The 24,091-nt window shown below is 35.8% G+C and overlaps 1 protein-coding gene across 2 annotated transcripts in view; it reads right to left on the minus strand.

The window, feature by feature from the left end:
• The window catches only part of LOC137406660 (la-related protein 1B-like), a 41,535-nt gene extending 18,363 nt beyond the window's left edge, over nt 1-23,172 (minus strand). Inside the window, exons 1-9 of one of the 2 annotated variants that reach the window (XM_068093272.1) lie at nt 23,153-23,172; nt 10,946-11,846; nt 9,428-9,717; nt 7,929-8,027; nt 7,475-7,724; nt 6,372-6,557; nt 5,900-6,097; nt 3,127-3,271; nt 1,544-1,655 (exon numbers count right to left, since the gene is read on the minus strand). In XM_068093272.1, coding sequence (XP_067949373.1) covers nt 1,544-1,655; nt 3,127-3,271; nt 5,900-6,097; nt 6,372-6,557; nt 7,475-7,724; nt 7,929-8,027; nt 9,428-9,717; nt 10,946-11,804 — 2,139 coding nt within the window. In that variant the 5' untranslated portion in view covers nt 11,805-11,846; nt 23,153-23,172. Of the gene's footprint in view, nt 1-1,543; nt 1,656-3,126; nt 3,272-5,899; nt 6,098-6,371; nt 6,558-7,474; nt 7,725-7,928; nt 8,028-9,427; nt 9,718-10,945; nt 11,847-19,510; nt 19,584-23,152 lie in introns of those variants that run through there. The other variant, XM_068093271.1, reaches the window with a different exon arrangement.
• Nucleotides 23,173-24,091: the final 919 nt, after the last annotated feature.

Consider the following 24,091-nt stretch of genomic DNA (forward strand, 5'->3'; position numbering starts at 1 on the left):
TGCAAGATTAGCAAAATCTCAAAATAATGTGAAAAAATGGACATTAGACAAATGTTTGCAAGATTAACCTCAAACCATAGAAACATTCAAATGTATCTAGTCATTCTCGTTCAACAGAGACCGTAAATTGTATGCTTCTAAAAATCTAGAAAGCCGAAGCAATTTTTTAGTCTTCAAAACATAAACTTGGCGTAATTAATGCAGTGTCAGATATTTTAAAGCCTGAAAATGCATGAAGTTCAATAACTATGATTGTTGAGGTTCATGAAGCAGCAGATAGTACCACTACTGAGGTCACAGATAATTTTTGTGGCTCCCCATAGCTCTCCTCATATATAGGTATATACTGTCAGTAGGCATGCATCAAATCTTATGTAATAGTAGAAAAGTAATCTTTAGTATATCCTAAAACTAAAAAAAAAGATGGACACTACGACCGGTTTACACCAATCAATATGTTCTTCAACCTACTTCAACATTTACAGCAAATGTCAGTTTTATTCTTTACAAATTTTGTTTTTGCGCCAGTTCCATTGAAAAAATGTCTAAACGATTGTGCGGCTGATTTCGGATGTCTGACGAATGCACCAAGTTTTCTATAACTTATTTGCATGAAATATTGTTCAATTATGATGAAACTAAACAAGATCACCACATAAAAATAAGCAACATACAAAACTAAATTTTGACCAAGAGAGATAAGCACGGAGATAGAAAGCTTCCATTTGGCTAGGCAGCAAGTCAGTGTTTTGGTTTCTGATTGTTGGCGCCAATGTTCTTCCGCTAAAAATTTACCAACTTAGTGTATCCATCGTAAGTGCAATCACCGAATCATTTGGGGATGGCTATGTTGATATTCAAATCATCTAAATTACTATTAGTGTGTTCTAATTTCTTGTAGACAATTAAACTATATTTGCTGCGATTCGAAGAAACAGCTTAACGTAATTAGCACCTTCAGCATTATTTGGACAAGAGAATACAACGATTTATAGCAAAACGGTTGCAGGAGAGAACAAATGAAAATTATAAACTCATTGTTGTTTTACCTACACTTATCAAGATAATTTTTTTTACAGCTGTACAAGCGGTGCCACTAATGCAAATAATCTGCAAACAATGTTGTATATGACAAGCATAAAGATGCAAGCCATCATGTGTACGACCAATCACATACAGTTATTGCTGGAATAGTGTACTAACATTCACTAAGCAATGTACATCGAGCAACATCTACCAAGTAAATGTGTGTGTATTCGCTTATCACGAGAACAAACTCAACAAAGGCTAGATAGAAAAAGACAAAATGTGTTCCGTCGCTGTTCTTTCAAGGAATCTCCACATGCGATTTTTCTTCAAAAGCAAGCTTTTGGTACGATATAAAACGAACCAACTGTAACAAGCTATCAGCTGCATGATTAGCTTGGTTCGAGTTGTTTGAACAAGTTAACGCAATGCCCTTTCATGGCAGTGATCAGCTTAGGCACGTATAAACCGACCGCTACGTTCGATAACTTGTTTTGAGCTTGCTAGAAAGCTGTACCTGGACTCTGTGAAATGAGGCTATCAATGATATTGGAATCCAGCCATCTTCATTCATCTTGCGTCTCAAAAAGAAATCTTTTTCTAGATTCTCTTCACTGAAGTAGTATTCTCTAGAAATGAAAAGTTTTGAATGGTTTAAAATGTAAATAGTCCAACATTGAGCCAGCAGCCCGATGATTGACAAACTGCGCTGTAAGACGTCTGTATGCAGATGCTGCCATCTCAGCAAAAAGAAATTACCAAGAAGTCAACTAGGGCACACCTAACCTCCACCATGCACGCATAATCTCGATTCAATTTTATTTTCAACGCAAGCTTATTTCCTATATGATTTCGACTGACGATAATAAGAGGGCTTCACCACATGAAGAACTGTTCAGAAATAGATAAAAAGATTCTCTTTTGTAATAGATATGTAAAAACCAATAGTGCAGATTGTAACTGTTCATAAAACCTCTCATCAAACTCTATAGGTAATTGAATCTGTTGGATACCGATACTTTTTTTATAGTTCTGATCTATGCTATAACTCAAAAGTATTTTCTATACTTTACCATTAAAGGTTTTCCTTGAGCAAAAAATATGGCAATGCAAACAGCTGCACAAATATTATTGCTATCACAAATTGTTATTCTATAATAGGCGATATATATCCTGATGGTAGTTATACAGCGATAATAAGAAACCCAGCTGAGACAGATTCTCGGTGGACTGATCTGTCAATGCATCATTTGTGGGTGCGTGTGCAACAGCCACAGCAAAGTGCTACCCTACTAGTTCTACATTTTATAGGCAAGCATAGCCAGGCCTTTGTACAGTGACAGTCATGTTTGTATACAGTCAGTATAAATTCTTTAATGCTGAGGTGTGCTGCACATGCTGAAATCGTATACACTAGATGTACATAGTTCGTAAAGAGCAGTTCTTAATAAATCTGTTTAATTGTCCTAGCAGAATCTAGACTGAAGTGGTTGTAAAGTTTTTTTTTTACAACAATGGTTCAAAAACCTTAAAATCTATACCATGAATTTTAGGAGTGCTGCAATGAATATTCAAGGTAAAGTGTTTTTGGAACATATATGTGGCGCTCAACTTTTTAATGAGATTTTTTGAATAATCTTGTTTATTGTTAGATGAATTGTTTTGTAGCATTCTATAAAGACTTACACAACTTATTAAAAAATTTTAATGGCTGTTGATAGCCCGTCTTATAATTAAGGTTTTTACTCATGCTAGCAATGGCCAAAATACTCAAATAAGCTTGAAACATTGTTTTGTGTGATTTAGCGACATTGAATAAGCCAATACCCACAAAATTTATGCAGTCCTTTGTTTATAAGCTAACAAAAATCAACTGTACTTTTAAATTGAGCAATAATGAAAAAAAAACTGAGTTCCTTGCCATTGCAAGGTCTTACTTTGAAAGTGAATGCTCAGCAGTAATTTGTACTAACTAACCACATTTGAGAGCTGAGCCATGCTTTCTTAACAAGACTCATGTAAATCGTGAACTATGCCAGCATATAACTCGTCCCAGCGGAAAAACAGAATCAAAAACAAAGAGAAACAGCATGCACTAACATTTGATTTTTGACAAATTCCTTGAGTTGCTCCTGGTCGACTTGCATGGAAATTCCACCATTGTAAAGCAGGGCCGGATAAGAATAGGCTAGAGTAGGATCAACCATGTAGGCATCTTCAGAGTAATAAAAGGAGCTGGAATGACCTACAAGTATTATTATACACTATCACACAACTTGGCACGGGTTAATTGGCTTATCAGCGGGCGTAGTGTACATTATACACCCGGGCAAACTTAGGTTCACATTAGAGAATGTGAGAAGTAGGCGAACTGAGATGAATATTTAATCTAGTATACAAAGCAGTGATGAGTATATGCAGAGATGTGCTAACTATAGATTGTGAAAAACCAGCAGTTGCAAATCAACCAAGCAGGTAACTATAGACTCTCGTGCACAATGTGTGAAAGCCATGACCATAATCCATTTAGGAAAATAAGTTTTAAAATGACATTCTTACATGGCACAGATGTACAGCATAGAAAGTAAACACTTCACAGAAACATAGTCAACTGCAAACAGACCAGGTCACTACACGCCGCTGTACAAGGTCAAATAACGCTGTACAGGGTCAAATAGCTGAAACTGGGACCTTAAGAGCTTTAAAGGTGATCAAAGGTGCACGAGAAAACAACAGCTGCCACCAATATATGCGATGTCTTCTTATCAACCGGACTGCGTGGCCGGATAGAGTTCTAACTATTCAAGTGAATGAATAACTAATGCAGCCACCCAATATTGGCATGAAAAGAAAATATTGAAAATCAATCAGTCTAATCGAAGAGGAGTGAAGAAAGAGGACCAACTAGAACCAGTGATTAGTGACCAGTAAAGTTTGTGAAGGAGACAATATAAAAAGAAAAAACTAGAGTTGAGTGTGTCTACATGCGGAATCCTACAGTAAGTGAAAGTGGTTAGCTATAAAATGTATAACAGAACAGCTAACCAAATGTTAACAAATGGTTAAGATGAACAGCAAAGGTTACCTGCTCCCAGTGAAGCATTGCTCATGAGAGCTGCCATCGACATATGCTGCACATTTTGCAACCATTGCACGGAATAGCCACTGTCTGTGCCAAATGGCACAAATGGGTAAGCTAGAGTAAGAAAAGATGACACTTGCTTTGGCATTATAAAAGATGCTACCAAGCATTAATTGACAGCAACGGTGCACATGCTTAGACGGGAGTAAGTTGAGAAAGGGAGATGTTTAGACATTTGTGAAAATGCATATCCGCATATCTAGCTCAAATGACAAGGTGATGAAAACCTTATTAGGAGTGTCAGAGACGGAAGGTACAAAGGACAGACGAACAGTCACTGCATGCATCAAAAATCATCCTTTGATCATAGAAACAACAAAAATATTAAAAGTTGCTTTTGGATTCGCTATGCGTGCCTTAGAAGGGCGCAGGTTACCAAACATTACCAAAACAAAAATCTTTCTTTTGTGGATTAGTGTAAGCAATAAACATTTGTTTATTCCTATGCGTATCAATAAGCTTGGAGTTATCCTCTGCATGCATATTTGAGCGATTGTGACAGATATGGTAAAAACTGGTAATGACCAGCAAATTATTAGCATTCCTCTTAGCAGTTTGGTATCAAATAAGCATTCGGTTATCGTAGCCAAAAACATCAAAATATTAAGATATGGGGCTAACACGTATGACGAAATCATGCTTAGTGATGCATCAATAACCGTCAGTGGACCATGTACAACTTGTTTATCTCATACCCTAGAGTGCTAACTATCCTAAAACTGTGAGGGGCCAATAATTAAAATATAACTACTTCACAAATACCCCCATTGCCCACCCTTAAAGCAAGTTAAATCCAACTCGATTGACCACATAATAGATCGTGTGACTTTTTAAAATGGTGGAATTAGAAGATTTCAGCTGGTGGAGTCACATACAGCGTGCATCTGAGATCTACAACTGTCATTCCCATCATTTCAATGATTTAAAATTACAATTTTATTTAGCGGAACCAATGAATTTCGACAACAGAAAGACGAAAAATTAAAACCTATGGCAATAACCTAAAGACGAAACAGGCAAAATGATAACCAGCTCTAAGCGCATGGATGCACCCATTCTATGGAACAACACCCACTACAATAAATAATATATTTGAAGAAATAACTGCAGTGATTGTAATGAGCCAGCATTAAACATGTAATTGAGTTATTGTGGGTACAAATCTTCAACAGAACCTAGGGCGAAACCTTGTAACAAAACTTATTAGGTTTAAAAGATGGATATGTTAAGGCTTCATGGTGATTAAACAGTGTTACATTTAAAATCAATGTCAAGAGAAAGGACCGATATGATTGGAGTTATATGTTATTGTCACCTCTCTATTGGACGAAGCTACATAGATGTTACTGGCCAATTGTTAGCGGAAATGCAAGACACTTCTATGCTATTTTTAATTTTTAAAGACTTGTGTAGAATATAGCCAGCGTTATTACTGGCTGAATCAGTGGAGCAGATGAAAAAAGCAGAGTAATTTCTGTAAAATGTGACCGGTTAGAAAAAAACTAATGTTGGTTTCACATTTGTGTGAACTAGGCATATGTCCCAAAAGAGGCTAATTGCTCATCACTACTAAAACTATGTAACAATGTTTAGCATCACTCAGATAGCATAAAGATCAGCAGTCAGCCAAATATCAACAAGAAACAACATGACTATGGTTGGCACCCTTTTCAAATAGCAACAATACACTGATAAAACTTCTGAAAATATGGCGCGCATGCGCATACACACCTGTAGAAGAGCTATCATTCTGCTGATAAAAAGGTCTAGAGTGACCACCACGAGAACGGCCACCACCATGGCCTCCTCGCCCGCCTCCTCTACCTCTGAAAGACTTAGAGTTGTGCATCCGACCACCTCGGTTGCGGGGACTAGAATAGTCACGTGGGGATGTGAGACGGTCCTTACCCTCATCTCTCTCATCCCCATCTGGAAATCAAAAACTGAAGATACATTCAAGTTCAATTATACCAATTTCTTCTAAGAAGGGAGATTCAAGCCTGATCAACAGCCTAAATGCTGAAATTTGTTCGGTAAGTAGGCAATGACAAAAGAAGCTGTAAAACAACAACCGTTTCTGGCAGGCATACTGATAAAATACCTTCTGAACACGCACAAAAAAAAACAGAACTGTCCCTTCACGTGTAGATACAACCTAATATTTTCAAAAATACTCGAAGGGCAACGGGACCCCTAAACCCACCTTTAGATTGAGAGGAAGTAACTCCTGAACCAGAATGACCATTTGCGGTGCGCTTGTATCTCGGAGACTCTCGAGGCGAATTCAAGTCTTCTTTACCTCTACCTGGCCGATTTAAGCCAGCCCTAACTTGTCTTTCATACTTGGGAGATGTAATCTCTATGGGGGTCCACCGCGCCCTCCCAGAGCCTATAACACACAGAAGACAGTTTGAGGGAATCTAATACTAGCAGCAATCAACAGAATTCCCAAAAACATACAGTGCGCCCTCAGATTACGATGACCACAATTCTTTCGCCTTACGATGTAAAGCACAGTGTTTGTTGGCTCTCTCCATATAAAATATTTTTAGCCACACAATATCAACACAATTTGTTCTGAAAATTTGACATTCAGTGTGCTGAATACGTAAGAATAATGAACACGCCAATATGCAATTCGCCAAAATCCCTCCCATCGTGCATGAAAAAGATACAATGCTCGATCTCTCTCAGTTGAGCGTTATTCATTATTTCTTGTAGTGAAAATGAAACCGGAAACAGGTGGTAAAATTTTAGCCGATGACCAAGTTGAAGTTCAGTAAAATAATTAAAAATATTTACTAAAACTTTGCTTTACGTATGCGTTTAAAGTTCGATTCAGCGTTTATGTTATACGCCTGCCTCGAAAGTAAAAGCTCCCTGCGAAACATACTGCACATAGTACATTGTAATGTTACATTTTATTGCAGATCACAACCACTAAATACACTGAGGTTAACGTAGGTAACTATAGTTAACAAGGATAACATCATATTGCTACTAATTTTTAATATGTACAGTTTGTATAGAAAATATTGATAATTTTTACCATGGGGTGTTTGCATTAGATATTACTAGATTTCTAGACGAAATTTTTGCCTTACGATAATAAAACTGGAACGAATTAAAATAGCGTGACGAGGGTCCACTGTACATATAGGTCAGGTAATTATCTATGGCTCAACAATACAACCAGTTATCGTTCAAAAGCACATCGGGTTAGGCTTTCACTTCATGCATTACCATGATATATAATTGAGCAAAATGGATAGGAAACCTCAATGAACACATTCGCAAATAGCCCACCGCGTCTTCGAGAATTTGGAGTACGCTGTGAACCATCATCTTGTTGATTTTCCTTGTTTTCGTCAGCATTGTTGCCAGAGGCACCCGATGTTTTGTCACCAGGAGCAGGATACTCCTCTGGATCAACTATGTTATTCATTTCTGCCTGCTCAGCAATAGTGTCCCATCCGAGTGCCTCCCCCTTCTCAGAGAGAGCAGTAGAAGACTGGGAGCTTTGCTTTATTGCAGCCTTTTTACTGCCTGCCATTGTCTAAACAAAAAATGGTTAAGTTACAATACGTTTGTCGACTTTTCATTGGCGTTTAAATGGATGAAAATCGAAAGAAATATGGTCTGGTACATAAAGACTGGATTAAGGATCGTGTCTGACTGTGAGAACAGAATTTTATAGAATACATTTACAAATACTTTACTAGAGACGCCACATCTTCAAGATTGCAAAACAAGCCCTTACTTCAGAGGAACTTCCAGTTAGAGCTGTGCTTGGAACACTGGAGGTCTTTTGTTTCATGTTAGACAGAGTGGGCCAAACTCTATCATCCAGATTGGGATCCTAAACGCATGATAATCATGTAAGTAAAATAACTAATGGTAGATTGTTATCGATGGTTAAATCGGATAACTACATCCGACAAACAAATGACGAAAATAAGATCAATATTTGAAGTCATTTTATACAACAGTTTGCCTTGTCACCTGCACATGTAAGTCATGCTAAAACTATAGCCATAATGCATAAAGATAGGATCCTTAAAGTCTCGACTGAAGACAACACTTTTTGCTAAAATTATACATGACTTCTACAACCGCGTACAACATGATGTGGCCGTTTCCAACGAGATCAAAAAATCTGTGTGAATATATTTTATCCAGAAGCACATACAATAAGAGGGTGGTCATATATTAAATAGACGAGATGCTGTAGCATACATGTATATGGATAGAAAAAAGGTGCACAGGTGCAACGGTATTTGCAAAATCTATCTGGTAGAGACATGTATCAGCTTGGTTGGGTATATTTATTTAAATGTCTACAACAAGTTGAAGGTAAGTTAGCAAGTTTTTGCGTCCAGAAGGACTCATGTCACACCTCCCGAAGGAGAGTCCAAAATATAGGTGACATTCGATTCGCCTGTGAAAAGGTTAAAATTTGTTTCTTCATCATTTTGACAGTGTTTGAAAAGTACAACGCTTCCCTTTCTTTGAACGCCACCTCTAATAATGTGCAACACTAAGGGAAGGTTTGAAAAATAGAATGCCGTGGTAATTGTTAAATCAAGTTTGACGGTAGCACAAAACGGAGACAGCACGTAAAGGGGACACTGCAACGCAGAATTAATGATGAACCCTAGATAGCTGACTTTTTATCTTTGCAGGCCTTAACTGCATGCAACAAATCATAACATACACACAAATACATGGTAACCAATGGTTACATAAGATTATAAAACACAAACTATGTAACCGCTTTACTTGGGAGCCAGAAAATTTTGCGTTAGATACGAAACTACAACCCATCAGAGCTATATTCCAATACTGTATTGAACACCAAAAAAGGTCAATGTCTACAAGGAAAGTATGTAGAAACTTGAGTCAAGAATACAAAGCACAAAATAATCCACAGTAGTATCTTCTTCCCAACCCAAACTGTTGAGACCTCAAGGATTACTTTCGATCATGATGCTAATTCTGCACAAAGGGTGAGTTCCATAGTAATTCCAAGATCTGCAGTTTTACAAGCAGCTTCCATAGCATCGATGTAAAACATTGTTGTTTTTAATGATATGAAATACTTTTTTTCAACACTGTCATGTTCTCAAACATACATATTTTATATTTACCAATAGATTTACTAACATTAAGTTCATACCTGCTATGAATCATTAAGAAACTTGTGACATGTCGACACCAAGTGCTGAACAAGCGCTCTACCAAGCATTAATAGTTAGCTACCTTTGTGTCAGCAGCAGGTTTGTTGGAGGTAGACGACGTTTGCGACTTTTTCGTCACAGTCTCATCGACAGTTTTAGACTTTGTATCAGCAGTAGGAGCCGCGACGGAGTCCTTGGCACCGGTGACTGCCGCGTATGGCTTGCTCGGACTAACTGGTCTAGCGGTGAAGGTCTTGGGAGCAACTACTTTCTCTGACTTACTTTCAACAGCCTGACTAGTAGCTGAGGAGTCTGAGACAAGATTGGCAGTTGACGAAGACACCTTGCCGCTACTCGACTTGCCGCTCTTCTCTATCAAGCAGTAAGATAGCAATATAAATGACTAGGTCATTTTGAAGTAGGTACTCATCATTGGGAAGATTATTACCACCTTAATGTGGAGTTTGTAATCACGATCAACTGACATGAATAAACGCTTTAAACTAGTACATGAGTAAGTGTAGAACATAAGGCAGGGTTACAATGCAGGAACAAAGATCTATTCAATACCACTATATTTGTTGCATCACTCAAATTAGGACATTCGTATACGCAAAAACATAGTGGCATAGGAAATGTAAATACGTGTCATTACCTTCCAAGTTTAACCTTGCCAAATCCGTTGATACAAGATCCTAACTTCCATTCATTTTGAGCGTGCGCAAAGCCACACTTGTACAATGTAGTTATTTATATGCACTCAAGCTAGAAAGTGTAGTTTTCAGGGCACACACAGCAAATATGCTGATCTACCAGCAGGTTACTAAGAGCTACACAGGATGTGCATGCATTACGTCAGTGACATAAGTGAGATGGGAAAGGACATATTGCAAGATAAAAGTGTATTAACATGGACTAAGCTATAAAACCATTTATAATTCTTCAATATAGAAACAGGCTGATAGAAAATTTAAAAATATAATCAAAATATTTAGCAGGAAATGAAGTGAACTAACGACACCGCTTAATACCAGTTAAATTATAGTTATATAATTGGTGATCGATAATGGTGACATTATTCCGGTAAATGGTAATTTGTTTGGTAGAAGAAAACTTCAAAACTAATCAAAAACCAATTGCAAACTGGGCAACGTTTATCCAGCAAAAGATGACTGACCAACAATGGTCGATGTGACAATATTTTAAACTTTATATTTGAGAAATGTCTGATATCTAGGGCTTTTAGAGATTGAAATTAAACGTTTGCTTTTGGAATAATCAAGTTGATAACACTCGCAATTTGACATTCCGTTCACTGAAAGAAGTGAAAGCAAATGGTCTGGGCCAAATTATTAAAAGTTTAAGATTGTTAAGTTAAAAAAATAACTTAAATTTGATGTCTAAATGTATACACCAAAACTTATAACACAGCATTACAACTCTTAATCAAAAGATGAGAAATGGAAGTAATGAAAGACTACAGTCGCTTTCAGCAAAATACGAAACACTTTAGCAGCGGCCTACAGTGGTGTTACATTCAACCGAAAGGACAAAAATTTATTTGTAGTTCAAAATTTCATTCCATTATCATCACACTTACCCTGTTGAGTTACTGCCGATGTTGGCACGGATTTGGAACTAGATAATGATTTTCTATTACGATCCGAATCGCCTCTGTGCGTTGCCTGATGAGACCTTGGATGGTTGTTATATTTTGAACCACGCGGCGATCGGGGTGGTCCCCTATGATTGACTGCATTCACTGGTCTTTTCTTTTGATCTACGTGGGTTTCGGACTTGCCTTCACCGATTGATTGCTCTGGCAACTTTGCGTTCTCCACAGGAACAGGTTTTTTCCAAGGATTGGTGGCTGGTAAAGGTGCCTCCACAAAGGTTTCTTTATCAAAAGTCTTTGGTCCTTTGGGCTTAACAGCCTTTGTTTGCTCTTCGGCGTGTGACGTCTCAGATTTACTGATAGTTACTTTGTCATCAGCTAAGTGATCAGCATTATTAGTCAAACTCTGACTGTGCTGAACTTTAACGTTATCCTTTTCTAGTTGGTTTTCAGTTTTTACAATAGTCCCTGTTTGCAACGATTTTCCATCATATATTGAATCATTTCCTACTTCTTTTACTGTTCTGTTGTCATTTCCTGCTGAGGCAGATTTAACAATATTGCCAGAGGGTTTGGTTGACTGTTTAGGAGAGGGAGGTTGCGGTTTTAAACTAGAGCTCGACACTGACTGTGAACTTAGAGTTGATGATGAGTGAGCGCTAGATGTGGACACTTGTAATTCAGACTTCGCACCTAGTTTTCCTTGTGCTACAATTTCAGCAGCAGTACGAGTAAGTGACTTTACAGAATGACAGTCAGCATTTACTGTTTCACTAGCGGAGCTATTTGCTGTCGGTGGTGCTGAAGGCGTGTCCGAACTAACTGGAGTCGACTCAGCTGACATAGTTTATTGAGACAAAGAACAGTTGCTCGTTTCAGATATCTTCTACAAGTAAAACCCAAGCATAGATTAATATTTATAACCATAACAGATGGCTCATAATCTATATCAGAAAAAAAATAGATTTACTCTGAAGAATTATGTGGCAAGCTTCTATTTAACACTAGTCAAACCTAGACTTTCGATAATTTTTACAAATGTATATATTTTTGACATATGGCAAAGTTTGAACTAATATTTGGCACATCAGGTGATGACTAAACATTATCGAAGCAGTAGAGCGGCATAAGACTCAAATTTATCAAAGCTTTATAGGAAGAATTGAAAAAGCAACCGGAAAGTAAAAATTTAACAAAAGTTACTTTAGCTACATGTACATTAAATAACGTTTTAAATTGACTTAGTTCATACAGGCCATTACATTCTATCAACTAAGTTAAACTTAAATTTTCAAGTAAAATGTAAGTAAAGTAAGCCCAATTGCAGGTTTTTTTATGACTCGCTCTATGCTCGAACTTGGGCATTTTAGGGGGCCCCTCTTTGTCCACTAGTATCTAATGTAAAGCAACGACAAAAACCTTTTGATTATTGATGTAGAGAACACATGTGATTTACACTTTACATACAGCTTCTTCCAGCATCATACTCTTTCTATGGTGTATGTAATTAGGTAAAGCATTTTATCGATGTCCTTGAAGACTGGAAAAGAATTAACCAAAATTAAATAAATGCCAATATAGAAACTGTCGATTTACCACAATTTCAAAATTGTAAAGCAAATATAACAGATTAATTTCGGATGTTTGGGCTTTGCTGTACCAAAATCTCAATGGCGAAAGTTGTTACTGCAACAAACCCGATCTTAATTACAGGTCCTATTGTTAAAACAAACTCAAAAGCTTTTGATTTGCATAAGAAGAGCATATACATGTATAAATGTAGTTTTGATGTGCGAAATATCTATATGAAGCTAAATATCACTGTTACCTCACTGTTATTAAAAATTAGACTGATGGTAGTAAAATTTTTAGAAACTGTTTAAGATACAAAACAGGTATGCACGCTATCTGTACAAAACAGAACAGCTTGTTGCAAACATTAAAACTTTCACTGAAATAGCTATTAACAAATGTTAAGATATGAAAAGCATGGCATTCTACTATTAATAGAGCTTCAACTAAATGAGCGACTCTTAATTTCATGCTGTAACACTAGATGCTGCAGTTTTATACACCTACTGAATTATGTATATTGAACTATTGTATATGTGTCAATAATTTTTATCACACTCATTTGACTTAAACCATAACTGTCACGTACAACTTTCATCGTATTTTCTAGGTAAATCTGACACCCTGATGCCAATTTTGTACTCAAAATAAAGATTGGTCCACTACCCTTCAAAGTCGTGAAAGCTTTTTTGAAGCGTTTTAATGTCCGTCTCGAAAACAACACAATCAGCATAACAAGCTCCGCCCATATATATGTGACGCAGCCTAGCTTTTTAGGAACAAAAGTTAGGGATGTTTAGTCTGATTTATAATAATAGAGATGGGTGTCTTAAAACCCATTATTTTCTAAATTTAATCTGTAAAATAATCTGTCTTTTATGAAAGGTGGATAAACTAATTAAAATTGCTCGTAGCTTGTTAAAAGATGGTTAATAGGCTGAAAGCGGAGAAAAATGACCTCAAAAAGCGCGATTTTATCACAACCTAGCGTTGTTATCGCGCCTTTTGAGCTCACTTTTAAATATGCAATGTTAAATAGCTTATCCACCTTTGACAAAAGACTGAAATTATTTTGAAAAATGAATTTAGATAATAATGGGTTTTAAATAGAGCTGCACAACGATTATAAAATTGATCACGATTAATAACTGGTCTGAACCAGTTAATCTTTGATTAATCTTAGAATTAATCTAGCAAAAACCTGCACATTCAAAAACAAAAATACAGCTACATATAAATCAATTATATTTGGCAATTGTTAGCAGGAGTACATGTTACGTAGGCTACAATGTACATAAGTTACAATGTAATAACTATTATAATTATTATGAATATGAAAACCATCTATGAAAATCTATAATTAAGTCAGCCAAGAGTTGAGGTAGCACAGTTTATTCACATTATCCGAATGAAGAGATGCCCTCTTCCTACATACAATATTGCCTGCTTTAGAGAGTAGCCACTCGTAGAGGACAGTAGTAGTTATTTTCTTCGACAGCTGGTGATGATTTGTGCGCGATAGGATGAGAATTAGTTAAATTATATCTTAATGATGAGCTGTGGTGGAAGGCAAATTCTTTCTGGCATATATTGCTCTTCCCTTTTTTGTTTACGCTTCCAGCAACATACAGAAATGTGCTACCTGGTATGCAAGACATTTTTCTACTTTCATGTTCCAAAGTGTCAATCTTATATTACTAATATTCTAAAGCTGAAACATGATTGTGATTTTTTTTAAATGAAAATACATGCATAACTCATCTGAAATTTCTTTTGTACAATAAACAAAAAATAGACTAAAAGATACATGTAATAAAGAATACTGAAATCGATTTTGTTGCTACTACCTAGAAACATATTCGAACAGTTAACAACATGGCCGCTTACAGCAGATCAGCACGGCGCTTGTGCATCGTGTTCACGGGTACTCCGAGCGTTGCGATAAGCGACGGTGAGAAGAAAGAATGTCCACATTAAACGCTAGTTTCCGCCCGCAATGTGTCTTCTGCAAGTTGCATATTGTTAAAAAAAGGTGAATGTTTCAATTGGTAAAATTTTTGGTTTTCAGGTTATTTGAGGTATATTTTCAATTGAGAGCATTTCTAAAAGTGAATGAGATGGTGCGTTTTTTTGTAATATACCCTTCTCTCTTCTCACCGTCGCCTATCGCAACTCTCGAAGTACCCATGATTGTATTGTATAAACAAGTTTAAGGTTAACGACTTACTTTGTGTTTTCATAATTGAGTGCAAAACAATTGTGCTTGTATATAATTGGTAAGAAAGTGTTACTTGTCATAATATGTATTTGTTAGTAAATTAAATAGTAGTAACCTGCTATATTAATGTTATATATTGAACAATACGAGGTCTGATCCAAAAGTTCCCGGAATGGAGTTGTATTCTTGTGCATATTTGCACAATGGAAAACCCATTGCAGGGTTGGCTGGAAAACACCTCTGGGTGATGTCACAAAACTTCAGGTTGCTATGACAATGCGTTCTCATGTAAGCCGATATGTCAAGGTCTGTCCGGTGCTTCCGTCAATTTTTTAATAAAATTTTTAATAAATTTATCGTCACGTCTAATCAATCGGAACAGCGTATATGCATTTAGTTTTGTGTGAAATTAGGGAAAACAAGTACTCAGACAGTTGAAATGTTAACTCTTGCTTTTGAAGATGCTGGTCTAATGAAAACACAATTTTTTGCGTGGTACAAACGTTTGTGTGAAGGTAGAGACAGCACTGAAGATGACGAGAGGTCTGGCAGACCAGCGTCGGCAAGAACCTGCTCGCAAGTTGACGGTGTGAGGTCACTAGTCGTGCCAGATCAACGTTTAACCATTAGAGATATCTAGAGAGACTGGACTTAATTTTAGAATTGTTCAAAAAATGTTGACTGACAATTTAAACGATTTTTTAACAATTTAAACGAGTCGCAGCAAAGTTCATGCCAAGCTTTTTACTGATGACCAAAACGAGCTCAGGATGCACGCTTGCAACGATTTTAAGGAAGCTTTCAGGAATGATCAAATTTTTATTTCAAAGGTTGTAATATCTTTGTTTTCCCTAGTTTCACCAGAAATTTAATGCAAATGCGCTATTCTGGTTTATTAGACCTGACGATAATTTTTTTTAAATCGACAGAAGCACCTGACAGACCTTGACATATTGTCGGCTCACATGAGAACACGTTGTCATAGCAGCTTGAAATTTTGTGATAACACTCGTGAGGTGTTTTCCAGCCAACACTGCAATGGCCCAATGGGTTTTTCCATCATGCGAATATGCACGAGTATACAACTCATTCCGGGAACTTTTGTATCGGACCTCGTACAAAGGAACCACATCATGATCACCACCTCGGTTGTAATTTATTTGAAGATTAATTGGCTCAACTCAGTTAATTGTGTATTTGTATTGATCGCGTTAATGGTTTAATTAACGCGATCATTGTGCAGCTCTAGTTTTAAGACACCCATCTATCATTTTTAAATCAAACTAAACATCCCTAACTTCCGTCCCTGAAAAGTTAGGTTACGTCACGTATTTATGTGCGGAGCTTGTTGTGCCGATCGTGTTGTTTTTGAGACTGATATTAAAACACTAAAAAAGCCTTCATTACTCTGAAAGTTAGTGGACCAATCTTTATTTTGAGTACAAAATCGGAATCAGCGTGTCTGATTTATTTATTAAATACAATAAAAGTTGTATGTGACAGTTATGGTTTAACTATTTATCTAAAACTATTTATTAAGAAGGTTGATAGGACCTACCCAATGACTTTCACGAAGGCAAAATTAATTGTGAACAATAAATACATTCTGCAAACCTGTTATAATTGCACAATAAAACCGAATTGTATATTTTTACCACTGTTACTCGACACTTTCAGTGGTGTGCTTGAACCACATGACAAGAAAAAACTTTGTTTAACCCTTGGTGAGCTTTGACCATGAGCTGGGCGGTATGCAACACTGATCAATTTCTTAAAAACTTACTGTCTGCAACCAACTGCCAAATTCTGTAAAAAATCATTATCAATGGGCATAATTTTAGTGTTGTAAGCCTACATGAAAAAGTTAGTACTGCTGTATGAATACAACAAAAACCAACTCAGGCATATTACACAACATTAAGGGTAAGTTATTTGAGTTAATGCATCATAGCAATTTTTGCTCATATTTCATTTGTTTAATAGAGACAAATTTTTTGTTGACATACCTTTTATGAAGTTTTTTAATTCGACTTACGATCTATTTTGCTTAGAGCACAGTAAGAGCACATCGAATAGTGGAGCAATGCATTGTATAGTACCTAGAATATACATTATAGCAGCACAACCATGTGGCAACCAAAGCTTCCAACATAAGAAGCTTCAATGGTGCAGCAGTCAGAGTAACCGAAGTCTAAAATGTTTCAACTGAATGCACAAAGTCATGCACAAACTGAAACGGATGCTGTCATTCATTAACCCTACGACTGCCGGATTACTTATTGCGCCAAGCTCCTCAGTGCTGCATTTTTTCCCTTAAAAACGCAGCATTTCGTTTTGGCTCTTGTTCCACCTTTATTTGTTCTAGTTAGCCCAAACTAACAACATATCATTAGAACCCTTTAAAGACCGGAATATGGCCAATAGTATTCGACTTGGGTGACCTTATATCAAACCAGATCTGGAATACAAAAAAGCGGGTTTTTAAAATTAAAATACAACTTTCTGGGCTCTAAATCATATTGCTTAAAAGCTAGCCATTTGTGCTGTTGTTAGAAGTTGTAGAATAACATGAAAACAGTTTAGAAAAACTGTAAAAAATTAATGTAGAATTGTATAACACAATATTAATATAAAACAAACCAGAAGTGGAACCCTGAAAGACGTAAGACAGACTTTCAAATAAATTTTTATGACCCAAAATTTAATTATCAATAGCAAAAACTTTCCAAAATGAATGAGAAAGAGTGCTCTAACAAAGAAAGGTTTTCAATTTAAACGAATAGCGATTGTAACAACGCTACACAGAAAACATCATACACAAGCGCAAGTGTTGCTTATAAAAACGAAAGGTTTTGATTCATTGACTTTTGTAAGACATTTCTTTTTTGGTTAGTTGGTCTATCATAAATGAAAATAACGCTTCCGTTTAATATTTTATAGATGTATAGAGGCTTATAGTGTGATGGAATCGGGGTCAAGGACAATGACGAAGTTTTAAAGTCGTTCTAAATATTTAGTAATTGTTTGAACTATTGCGATATGTGTATTATTATGTCATCAATCTTATTCCCACTATTAATTAAATACTTGTCATAACTGTTTAGAGCTGCTTCATATGCAATCTACCATAAAACCTCTATTTGAACGTCACCTTTATTTGACGGCCGCTATAAGAAAAGGGTAGAAAACTAAAGCATCACATTTTAATTGAAGGCCACCTTTATTTGATTGCCACTGACTTTTTTGATTTTTACGAACTCATATTAGGAAGTGATAAGCAAAAGTGTCCTCAAAACTATACTAATAATGACTCGGTTAAATCGATAACACTTAATTTTTTGTTGTTTCTGTTAGTATCAAAGTTTGTTGTACGACCCCTAAGTTTTGCAGTTTTTCTTTAAAACTTTGAAAGCAACATCACAAAAATAACTAATAACTGTATCAGCAACAACTATAACCAGAAATAACTAATAACTGTAGCTAATAGTAGTTGCTCATTTAACGCCATCTTGACACTTCGACGTATGTAGAAAATTGTTTAGATTTATGATGGAGCATGTACTACTAATCTTAGGCTGAAGTTGTGCTTAGCGAGCAAAAGAATGGTTTTGATGATAATATCAACTAGTTTAGCAGTGCAGAAAAGTTAAGGTCAGAAGACATTGTAGAAGGTATTGAACAGTCAGAAGACGAATTGGTTCCAAACAAAAGCAACAATCAAAGCAATAGGCAGAGCAAATGATGCAAATATTTCTGTTGCAAATATGTTAATTTTTGTTTCAGCATGTATTATAAAGTCTGTTACGTCACTTGTTTTTGAATATATATATATTGGTAAAAAATGATTGATTATTATTATGTAATTAATCTGCAACTTATTTGTAAATCTGCAACTTATAAATTTGCAGATTTACAACATATTTGGTAGCATCATTGCAGTTATTTTAACTGGGCTTACAATGAATCGATTCGCTTACTTTTTCTTCATTGCATGTAAAAAGCTAGTTTTGTCCGCAAATTGTAGCAAAAATACCAAAAGGTGCAATGAGCTTTTATGAAACATGATTACATTTAATAATGAAATAAAATATGCCTTAAAATTGGGAATGAAATGAAAAATTGAAATCTACAACAAAATGGATTGGAGGGCACAGGCTGTAATATCATCGCAGGCTAAATGCTAGCAATAGATATCAACTGGTAGATGTATTTTTCAGCTTTCCAATGCATATTTATTTACAGGTTTACGATGGAGCAATTCAAGCTCTTATTTTATAATAAAATTAGCTTTATTACATAGATTGACGCAAAGGTCATCACACTAAACTGCGGAAAATGCCTTGTTTTATTTGAGTGAGAAAGAGGGAGCAAAGCATATCAGTTTTAATTTATTTTTCATTTTAGTAAATATCCATGTAAAGCCTACGAGAGTAATGGAGCATCCTATATATATATAGTTGATGTAACATATCAGCATTAAGCTCATATTTGAACTTCGTTTGCATATAAATTCGTTTCACTGTTCAGCTGTTGACTAATGAGTTAACTTATAAAATTGAGGCAAAAACCTAATAGCATAAAACGGCGATCACGTAAAAAATGAAATAAGTTACACACATGCTTAAAGTTCGTTTCGGATAATCAATACTGTGAAAAAATAATGGATTATCAATCATTTCAAAAAAGGTTTATCACAATTAACGCAATTATTCGTTACAACAAAGTTTTGCTACATGAATACGGTGGCTGCAGTACAGTACCATTAACACTCCATTCTCGTTCAACTTTATGCGACGCTCGTTGCAATAACTACGGCAAACACATGTCACCAACTACCACGATGTGACAGGTTCGCATGCGCAATGACCTAAAGCACGTTTCAAGGCCGTAGTAGTCCACGTGACAATTTCGCAGTTGTCCTATCGGATAATATATACATAGAAGCAGTTTATGTATCTATGACATACATGAGTGAGAATCGCACGCTACTTTACCAAAATCTAGTGTTTTTGAAACCTACGCTTCTATTACGTTATTTACCTCGTCTCTTTTTTCATACTCACTGGAAAACAAATATTTTTCCGATAAGGCAATACAATTAACGCGATGGATAGTGCGTGTTGGAATTGAGGAAACGGTGTTTATTCTTTATAAATGTGTTATTATTTGTTTTTTCGTTTGAAGGACAAATGCCTAGGTGACTCATAATGAGTATATTCGAAGTCTTCGTGTTACGGTTTACCTAAATCGTTGCAGTGCAATTGGGTGAATGTTTGTAAACAGAAGGCCTAAAACTTTGCTGAAGACACGTGGCTAGCCCGTTTAACATACCTGTACAGCCCTAGAAATACTCATGTTTTGTCTTGCGACTTACACAGTGTGCTCACAAGTAGCTATAGCCTATATTATATCTTTTGGCCTGCAATAAAGTAAAATTGAAGTTGAATTTCTCAGCAGAACAACTTTGAAAGTGCTACATAATTACTTAAGAAGATGCTTATTAAGTGGAGCCGGACAAATAATAAAGTTGATGGTTCATAGCATGCTTGCTTTCTCCATTTATTAATTTTTAAATCACATTTAGCTGTTTCGTCCGTCTGTTCAAACCTGGCATGTCATAGGTAGTGATTAAGTCCATCTTCATACTTGGATACGTCCAAAATCGTTACGTGTGCTATGTAAATTGGAATTATTCATCAAAATCACTTTGCAAATAATTCTTGCGATAATCACACAAATTAGGATATCACTAATATTGTACTTTTCAACTGAAATTCTTGATATATTACAATTTCTAAGTTAGTATTTCCTAAGGCATTCATACATAATGATAGATATATTTGTATATGTGTTTTAAAGCCGTAAATATAATTTGTTAAAAATAAGTTCTGCAATCCAATAGATTTATGAGGTATTGTTGAAGAAACCGTTAATTGTCAAAATACCAAGTATTAATTACGGAAACCACCCTTTTCTTTGTGTATCTAATATAATGTAGGTGCCTTTGTATTGCTTGACCAAATGTGTTTTTATATACAAGAATTTAAGGGCACTAAATATCACTGTCTACCATTGTGCCCAAGCTAGTTAACTTTGATTTTCATAGAAGCAATTGTACTGCTCAACAGCTCAATTAGGAGGTCGTTCAAAATATTTTGTTGGTAAAGTTGCATAAAACATATACCTTTAAGCAAGCAGAAACCATAGCAAGTCAATGTTGTAAAACACAGCTTTTAGGCTATTATGTTTTAATAGCAATTTGTGAGATACTTATCGATACTAACTGCTCTGATGTGTAGACAAGCAGTGAAGTTACCACAAGCATGGCAACGTTTTATTACATTTGGTTAATGCCGAGAAGGGAAACTTGTTCTCTGCTCTGATTTGTTAAGCCCATAAAGCAACAGGATAAGCTGCTTTAATTTAAAAACAAGCTAATATCTTGGGTGTCTCGCAATTTTCGTGCATCGTTTATACAAATATAGAGCTGATTGTTGGAAAACTTCAGCAACTGATGCCAAGTTTAATGTTGACAGGAGTTAACAATGGGTTCTTTATATATACTCATTCGACTGTTATGTTCTATGAAAACTTTCAAACCTTTAATGGTCGTTTCAATTTCATGGACGTAGAATTAGGAGGTACCACAGTGGCGGTCTTCAATTTTGCGAAAATGCCTGCTTAACAGATAATTTAACTCTAATTGTGAGTAATCTCATCTTGAAATTATCTATAATTGTTTGGCTTGTTTATTCACGAGCAGTAGTGGCGGTCAGTAATAAACAAACTACCGCCATCATTGTTATATAGTTGACTATCTACTAGCTTAGCTAAAAATAATAATGCTCTGGGCAATGTGCTTTTAGTGCGCCATTTTCCTTTTGCATGAATATTTTAAAAATAATTGCATGTTGTTGCAACAAGAGCTTTTCTACCAATATAATTATAGGTACATCGTTGTTGCCCTAAGTTTTCATTGAAGGATTTAGAAACTGTTGCTTGCTGTTGTTTACTGAAACATGCGTGCACCATTAAGTCATTATTACTATAGTACTAAAGTCAGGGGTTTAATATTACTCTTGTTTTATCACGTGTTTAAATCTTACTCAGACTGATTATGTTACAAAGTAGGTCGAAAAAATTTGTCGGGATAATCTGTCTTTGACTGTTCTAGCGTTGTTGGTATGAGTAACTAACCACAACCACACAGATAAATTTTAAAGGTTGACTTGTAACAGCATTCACATTACAGTTATTTGGTATCAAAAGATTCACCATGTCTTACTCTGTTGTGTTGTCAGTGCAAAATATATGGAAATGTGATTACAAGCTCTTAAAAGCTCAAAAACGAACAGTTAATCGCAGCCACACGAGACCGCCGTAGTTTGGATTCGCTTTCCAAAACGGCTCAAATGGGACGTAGTTGTTACAAGATGGTTTCTGTTTACACTTTCATGCAACCTCATACCTTGAAATATTTTCACAAATATACTTCACGCATTCAATAAAACCATATCTATTGTTTTTACGCGTCTGTTTTACCGTCATTGTAATGCTGTCTATTTTAGCACTGATATCTTATAACTTACCGTAAAAAATTGTTAAACTTTTTAACCTTACCTCGAAGGAGTATATATCATTGTCTGATAATCATGACGAGCCTGTTGGTTACCTGTGATAATCGAAAAGTGCTGCAAAAATTATTTTCGAAGTATTGGGTCACGTGATCAGATGACGACTTGACGATTGAATAATGCCAAAAGAAAACTGTAAAGTAGCGAGCATCTATATTTGATACGGGGTCTTCAGTAAAACCCGAGTGTTTGTCATAAACTAGTGCTTCGATAAGTTTTACATTAAGCTTTTTATTGGCCTTTCAATTCACTTGAGAACATACGTGACAAGACGATAACCAAACTGGAATGACTACGTCATATAAATAAACAGGTTCCAATCTATGGCGGCTTTTCATTTTTGAGCTTTTAAGAGCTGGTAATCACATTTTCACGTATTTGACACCTACAACACAACAGAGTAAGACATGGTGAATCTTTTGATACCAAATAACTGTAACGTGAATTTTGTTGCAAGTCAACCTTTAAGGATCATGAATATATGTAAAGTTCACAAGATAATCATGTCAAAGTTCCCTTAATATGCTTTCCTGCTTTATGTTACTGCAATCTTCAACTATGTGTTCACCAATTTACATACATTGCACCTTTTAGTACACTCATTTGGTAACACTCAAAATTATCTAAGATATGCTTTTAGTAAAGTTATAGCTTTTATTGTCAATTAAATTGTTATTTAAATTAAGTTTTTGTATCTACTGTTGTTAAGCAGCTCTTAAACAAACAATATCGCATTATCTTTAGCAGAAATGATTGTTGTAAACTTACCAAAAACATTTAGCTTCCAAACACGTTCAATCTGCCCTTCGAACTGCGGAATATTCGGTGGTGTACTGCAGGCCACAAGATCCTAGCTATCAAGAAATAGCTTTTACATGCAAGCAATAAATTCACCAGCTTTTTAAATAGCTTTCACTTTGCTTATTCTAGGCTGTTCTAGTTTGCTGTTCTGCTGCTCCGATTAACACTCCCAATGCTGTATTACTTTTTCTAGGCACTGATTGATGTTTTCTGTGGATTAATGAATAATTCTTGCAAAGACTTAAATTTGAGCAGTTTTATTCAGTGTATTTAGATATGATCAAGCTGATACAGCCTTTGTACATGAGGGTCAGCCAACCAGTTTATCATGAAGCTGATAGTTGTTGGGTTTCAGGTCTGAATTAATGCTCATAGTTTTGTGTTTAGTCTGTGGAAGCATCATAGATATTACCTGCAATAATTGTTCTGTGCTAATTCCAACTTAAGAAATACAGCGCTCTCTTTCTAGGTGCATTTTTTGAACTTATGAACAGACAGATCAGTAACATCTAGTTGCAACTAAGTCCATCATGTAAGATAATTTCAATTTCTACAACGAATGTGCCTAATGCTAGGCTCACAGACTATCAAGCTATAGCGTTATTGCGCTAGCTCACACTTGGCTTTGACGTCGTTGATTATTAAAAGATTTACTTCATAGATATTACAGTATTTCGATAGCCCAGCACTAGACGCTAACAGTATCATTTGGTTTCTTATATCAGCCAATTAATATCATTTTTTGTTATATATGAAGGGCTTTTGCAACATATTAAATTGCCGAAGATAACACTGCGACAGTAAAATACAGTGTAACTACATTTCTCAACTCATCGTGCAAACATGGCTGTGGTTTGAGGTAGCTTTTCTGTACCTCCTTGACTTTTGGGTGTTTAATGCATCTGT

This window comes from Watersipora subatra, chromosome 10 (genome assembly GCF_963576615.1).
Source record: "Watersipora subatra chromosome 10, tzWatSuba1.1, whole genome shotgun sequence".
Classification (NCBI taxonomy): domain Eukaryota; kingdom Metazoa; phylum Bryozoa; class Gymnolaemata; order Cheilostomatida; family Watersiporidae; genus Watersipora; species Watersipora subatra.